Here is a 6,000-nt window from a genome sequence, read left to right as displayed (position 1 = left end):
GCCTAATTGTTATCTACTCAAATTTCAAAAAAAAAAAAAAAAAAAAACCCAAGCATACTAATGGGCTTATGCACATGTAATGTAAGTATTACCTAAACGGTTTTCAATCCTTCAAGATTGCATCATCTTGTTGATGAAGACTGAGAGCAATAACATTACTAAATCATATAATAGTAATAAAAAGTATTAATAAGATTTTATTTATTATGATGAAATAATTATATTTTATTTATTATGATGATTGATTGCTATGGTGAACTTTTGTGGCCTCATTCGTTACCTTAAGTATAAACAACAATAGGGCTTCTCACGTTATGTGTTCCATCAGACCAGATTAGATTTGCAGAGGAAGGCAGATTTGGGTCGAGATTGCTCCCTGAAACAGTCACTGTAAAAGACTGCTTCTCGTTCACGGACTTCATCGATAGAACACTAGGGGAGACCTTAACGCTAAGTTTAGACCCGCCACCAGCAAGTACCTTTGATTTGTATGTAGAGTTGGGGGCACCGACGTTAGTGACAGTGCTGTTGAAAGTGACGGTGAAAGAGCTATTAGCTCCCGATAAATTAGCCGTCATGGAAGGATAGTTAAGGTTTCTTTGTAAGTTTTTTCCACTGCAAGTGATGGCTTCACCAACGATGAGTTTCAGGGCAGTCGTATTGTAGTTCATGCTGCAGAGAAAGACGATGTAGTCTGATTTGGTTGATTCATAGACAAGTCCAGGATTAATAGCAGCTATAGGGTCGACATGGCCAGCTCCATAAGCAAACTCAGTCGATGCAAAGCCAGTTCCAGTAGCGTTCATCGGCCAAGCTGCAAAGATTATTAGTTAAAAGACTCAAGAAGAAGAAGAAGAAGAACAAAAGTTACTTGCAGGACACGAAAGTAGATGCTGGACTTAATTATTTCTTACCGGTTGTCATGATAGCAGATTTGATCATCGAAGGAGACCATTCAGGGTAAAACGTCTTGACGTAGGCAGCCGCGCCTGCAATGTGAGGACAAGCCATTGAAGTTCCGGCTAGGACAGCATAGTTTGCACGTCTAGTGTCATTCTCTTTTTTATACGGTGGTATAAGTGAAGCCACAGGTGGGTAGGCAGCGAGGATCTCCACTCCTGGTGCTGTTATATCCGGCTGCAACCATTTTCATGGGTCAGAAGATTAGAGAGCAGCGGCAGGAACAAGATAATACATGTTCGGTACATATACCTTGAGAATATCAGAAGCAATGGTGTTTGGACCGCGGGACGAGAAGAGAGCAACTTTAGGAGCTGTCTGATTAAAGATTGCCTCAGTTTTGAGGACAGCCGCTTCTGGAGACCTGATAAAAGATGTATGAGCATATATAACTATATTAATCGTATGAAACAGAGAAAAGACCATTCGTTACTTTGTGGAGTCAATGTAAGAGACGAGAGAGTCAAAGTCATCTTGTGATAAAGCAGAGAAGGGTATATCTCTCCAAATTAATGTTAAGTTGGAAATTTCAACATACATAAAATGTGTGTCTCGATTGAAGAACACTCACTAGCTACTCTTTGTCGTTCTGACTCAGTGAGCCGGGCTGCGAACCCATTGAAACTCCTCTTGTAACTTCTCACCAAACGACCTTCCGTCGAACTAGAGTGTACATACGCATGCATATATCACTTGTTATAATTAGTTTAATAACTTGAGAGCTTATTAAAACTACTCAATGATTAGAGAACGAATAAATTAAATCGCACCTTTCTCCGGTGACCTCTTGAAGAATACTCATATGATGCGACATGGGTGTGTATTCCAATCGAGACGGAAGTGAGCCCATGTAAACAACGTATACCTACATGGATGATCATCAATTGAATCAAAACTTCCAATTCATAATTTAAATCAAATTTACGGTGGTCAAGAGCGGAGGCTGAATTGTTCAGATTCAGATCAATTTCATCTTTGACAACGCAAACCTGAATTTTCGAATAAAACCAGGTTTAACATTCAGATCAATTTCATCTTTGATCAAATCATATAATTGACAGAATCAGAAATATGGATTGAAGTTTAACATTTTTTTTGAAGATTCGTTTATGAATAGGCATGACCTTAAACAACAATGAGATGGTCAAGACAACGTTCAAGAAGACGAATGAACTGAGGCGAGAGAAATCGATTCTCTGAGGTGACATTCCTCTGCTGCATTTTTGCTATGAATTCTTCTTATTGTTTATGGAGCTTTTATCAACAATTAACCTAGAATTAATCTGTAATTAATTGATTCCTTGAGATTCATGATCATGATCTTTTTAATGAAAATGCTTGAATTGAAATCTTCTAGGATATATGGATGAGTTTAAAATTCAAATCGATGAGAAACACAAATCTAGATTAAAGAACCACAACAACAAAAACAAAAACAATATATTATGATGATTGAGGATGCCTCCTCATCAGTTACCATCGGCATAAACAACAATAGGACTTCTCACGTTATGTGTGCCATCTGACCATATTAGATTTGCAGACGGAGGTGGTGTTACGCTGAGATTGCTGCCAGTAACAGTCACCGTGAAAGACTTCTTCTCGCTCACCATCTTAAACGACAGAACACTAGGCGTGACACTTATGTTGAGCTTAGATCCGTGATTAAGGACAACCTTTGATTTGTATGTAGAGTTGGGGGTACCAAGGTTGGTGACAGTTCTTTTGAAATCCACCGTGAAGGAGCTATTAGAGCTTGAAAGTTTAGCCGACATAGAAGGATAGTTGAGGTTTCTTGGTAAGGTGTTTCCAGTGCAAGTGACGTTTTCACCAGAAATGAGTTTAAGGCTTTCTGAAGTGTGGTTCAAGCTGCAGAGAAAGGCGAGGTGGTCAGCTTTTTCCAATTCATAGACAAGTCCAGGGTTAAGAGCGGCTATTGGGTTAACATGCCCAGCTCCATAAGCAAACTCCGTCGATGCAACCCCAGTTTCTGTAGCATTCATTGGCCAAGCTGCAAAGATTCATTAAGAGAGACTGTATAAGAACAGGATTGTCAATAAAGATTACTTGCCAGTGAGTTAAAAGTTGGATTTTTTGGTTTACTGGTTGTCATGATGGCAGATTGGATTACGGAAGGAGACCATTCAGGATGAAAAGTCTTGACGTAGGCGGCCACGCCTGAAACGTGTGGACAAGCCATAGAAGTTCCGGACATAACAGAGTATTTCACACGTCTTGGGTCACTCTTATCGGGAGATGGTGAAGCCAAAGGTGAATATGCAGCGAGAATCTCCACTCCTGGTGCTGTTACATCTGGCTGCAATCCATCCACCATCGTCTTTCAGACCAAGAAAGAAAAAAAGAATCAAGATTCAAGAGCATAAACGTGTTATACCTTTAGAAGATCAACTGCAATGTTATTTGGACCGCGAGAAGAGAAGGGAGCAATTGTAGGAGCTGTTGAATTAAAGATTGCCTCAGTTCTTAGAACAGATCCTTGCGGGGACCTGAGAAAACAAACACAGGGGTATCAAAACAAAGAAGGACAATGTAAAGAGTAATGAAACAGAGAGAAGATATTTATATACTTGGTGGAGTTAATGTAAGAGAGGAGAGAGTCAAAGTCATCTGGTGATAAAATAGTAAAGGGACGAGAGCTAATGGTTGCATAGTCTTTTTTGGCGGTAGTTATGGTTGCAACAGCTACTTCTGACATACTTTGGTATCTAGAAACCATGATCTTTCCCGTCACGTTAGTTTCTGAAATAGAATCTTCTGAAATAGAATCTACGTACACCAGAGGATACTTCTTTTGTTTCAGATCAAAAGAATTCACTGATTTCCCCTGTTAGTAAAACAAACATAATATATAGTCACTGGTAATATAATGAGGCAAAGATACTATGATGATAAAAATGAGTATTACTAATACTTACACTAAGTATCTTGCCATTTCCAAGAACAACTTTGGTTAAAAACCTACGGTTGGTGGTGGTTGCTGCAACAGATAACACCCACGGCGCTACGCTCGCAACTGTGGCCGGATCCGGACCAGAGTTACCGGCTGAGTGCACAGTGAGAATCCCTTTGGCCATAGCGTGAAAAGCTCCGATTGCAATTGTGTCCTCTTCATACAAGGAGGGGTGGTCTCCCCCGAGAGAGATGCTGATGAGGTCAACACCGTCTGCGATTGCGTCATCAAACGCAGACAGTACTGAGTCAGAGGAACACCCTGTCAAGGTGCAGACTTTGTAAGCTGCGATTCTAGAGGCTGGAACACCGCCTCTTGCCGTGCCATTGCCTATTCCAAAGAAGCTTGTGTCCGCAACTGCGTTTCCAGCCGCTGTGGACGCTGTGTGTGTACCGTGGCCTTGACTGTCTCTAGTGCCTTCGTTTGTGTAGTCTCTTGCTCCAATTAACTTGCTGAAACATTACAAAATACATCAATATATCTCTGCCTAGCTAGAATAATAAGAATAATAATCGTCCGTTATAATATTTAAGAGAATTACTTGTTGCAAGTGAAGTTCTGGCCACCGGAACAAACACCTTTCCATTTCTTAGGAGGAGGACCAAAACCTTTATCAGAGAAGCTCTCTGACTCTGGCCAAATCCCACTGTCGATGACTCCTATAATAGTATTACTCTCTATGGCCACGTTTCGCTTTGTATTCTTTCCTTCTTTCATTCCCATGAAGTCCCAAGAAGCCGTCGTTTGGAGTTTGTAGTTCTTGTTGGGGAACACAGATACAACTCCCTCCATTTCTAACAACACAACAAGTATTTAAACCTTTTAAAACAAAATTAAACCTAAAATGTTTATCAATACAAGAACACTAACCGGCTACTCGTTCTCGTTCTGACTTAGTGAGTCGGGCAGCGAACCCATTGAAACTCCTTTTGTAACTTCTCACCAAACGACCTTCGATCGAACTAGAGTATATGCATATATATGTGTATTCATCTATTATAATCCTTGTAACGTAAAATAATTATGACCCATCATTGATTAAAGAATGAATTAATAAAACCACACCTTTCTCCCGTGACATCTTGAAGAATACTTATGTGATTCGACATTGGTGTGTAGTCTTGTCGAGACGGAAGTGAACCCATGTAGACAACATAGACCTTCACGAATAATCATCATCATCATGTAATATAGATCGTATAAATAACGAGAAACAAAATACATTGACAATCATATATAGACTATTACTTGTTTTTCTTGAGGATCATCTATGATTGCTGAGACAGAACTCAAAAACAAGACAATGAGACATGGGAGGAGACAAAAGGAAGCTCGTTTAGCCATATTTTTCTTACAAGTGAATAAAACTTTCAATCTAGTTTGCCCAACAAAAAAAAAAGAATAAACTTTCAATTTCTATGGAGACTGAAAGGATGTATAAAATAGTAGAATCATGTATATGCCTAAAAGAAAAAAAGGAATCCTAATTAAATCCCTCTGATTCTGTTTCTTTACTTGTCCCTTAATTATAATCGAAAATAGTATTACCATATATGTAATGATAGGTGTATCAATTATCAAATGGTATCATTTGACCAATAAAAACTAGATTACCATTATCCTAGTGATTTTTTTTTTTTTTGTGACAAATGGTATGTCGAAAAAAATAGAATGGTATCATTGTATGTACATAATTAAGAAACATATCTTTTTTTTTTGGGGCAAACAAATGATTATTATCAATTACTATCAATTATCAATTAGGAATAATCAATTATCAATAAGAAATTGAGTTCAGCTCAGATGTATCAAAAATTGATATGTTTCCTAATTATGTATCAAAAAATATATTTTATCACAATTGATTTTTTTTTTTTTTTGGATGATCTTTACAAAAAGAAGGCTTAAGTAATTTTTAATTTGTTCTAAGATATGTGGATGAGTTACTCAAAAAAAATGCAAGGCTCTGAAAGATTGAATTACTGTGAAGTGTGAACTAAGAAACACAAAAACTAATCATCAAAAAAGATTGAAACACAAATATAGAATAAAGAAACACAACTGCGACA

General features: G+C 38.2%; 2 protein-coding genes across 2 annotated transcripts; both read right to left on the bottom strand.

Annotated features, from left to right (window-relative positions):
• Positions 282 to 1,774, bottom strand: LOC104763559 (subtilisin-like protease SBT4.9). The gene is made up of 4 exons (XM_010486918.1): positions 1,731 to 1,774; positions 1,213 to 1,324; positions 915 to 1,137; positions 282 to 814 (listed from the first exon to the last, which is right to left on the bottom strand). Exons 1-4 carry the CDS (start codon positions 1,772 to 1,774, stop codon positions 282 to 284), a joined length of 912 nt encoding a protein of 303 aa, XP_010485220.1.
• On the bottom strand, positions 2,368 to 5,303 carry LOC104761982 (subtilisin-like protease SBT4.8). The gene is made up of 9 exons (XM_010485187.2): positions 5,180 to 5,303; positions 4,997 to 5,091; positions 4,802 to 4,893; positions 4,473 to 4,725; positions 3,897 to 4,383; positions 3,549 to 3,805; positions 3,356 to 3,467; positions 3,064 to 3,277; positions 2,368 to 2,971 (listed from the first exon to the last, which is right to left on the bottom strand). Exons 1-9 carry the CDS (start codon positions 5,273 to 5,275, stop codon positions 2,430 to 2,432), a joined length of 2,148 nt encoding a protein of 715 aa, XP_010483489.1. The 5' UTR covers positions 5,276 to 5,303; the 3' UTR covers positions 2,368 to 2,429.

Source organism: Camelina sativa, chromosome 18 (genome assembly GCF_000633955.1).
Source record: "Camelina sativa cultivar DH55 chromosome 18, Cs, whole genome shotgun sequence".
In the NCBI taxonomy this organism is placed as follows: Eukaryota; Viridiplantae; Streptophyta; class Magnoliopsida; order Brassicales; family Brassicaceae; genus Camelina; species Camelina sativa.
This window is presented reverse-complemented; position numbering and strand designations above follow the sequence as displayed.

Bases quoted from the DNA above. Each gene is read 5' to 3' on its own strand.
- LOC104763559 (XM_010486918.1), bottom strand. From the start codon at position 1,774: ATGTCGCATCATATGAGTATTCTTCAAGAGGTCACCGGAGAAAG. The intron at 1,325-1,730 runs GTGCGATTTAAT...ATCTTTTATCAG, and splicing joins CAAGAGGTCACCGGAGAAAG to GTCTCCAGAAGCGGCTGTCC. The intron at 1,138-1,212 runs GTATATGTACCG...AAATGGTTGCAG, and splicing joins TTGCTTCTGATATTCTCAAG to CCGGATATAACAGCACCAGG.
- LOC104761982 (XM_010485187.2), bottom strand. From the start codon at position 5,275: ATGGCTAAACGAGCTTCCTTTTGTCTCCTCCCATGTCTCATTGTCTTG. The intron at 4,384-4,472 runs GTAATTCTCTTA...GTAATGTTTCAG, and splicing joins CAGAACTTCACTTGCAACAA to CAAGTTAATTGGAGCAAGAG. The intron at 3,278-3,355 runs GTATAACACGTT...GATGGATTGCAG, and splicing joins TTGCAGTTGATCTTCTAAAG to CCAGATGTAACAGCACCAGG.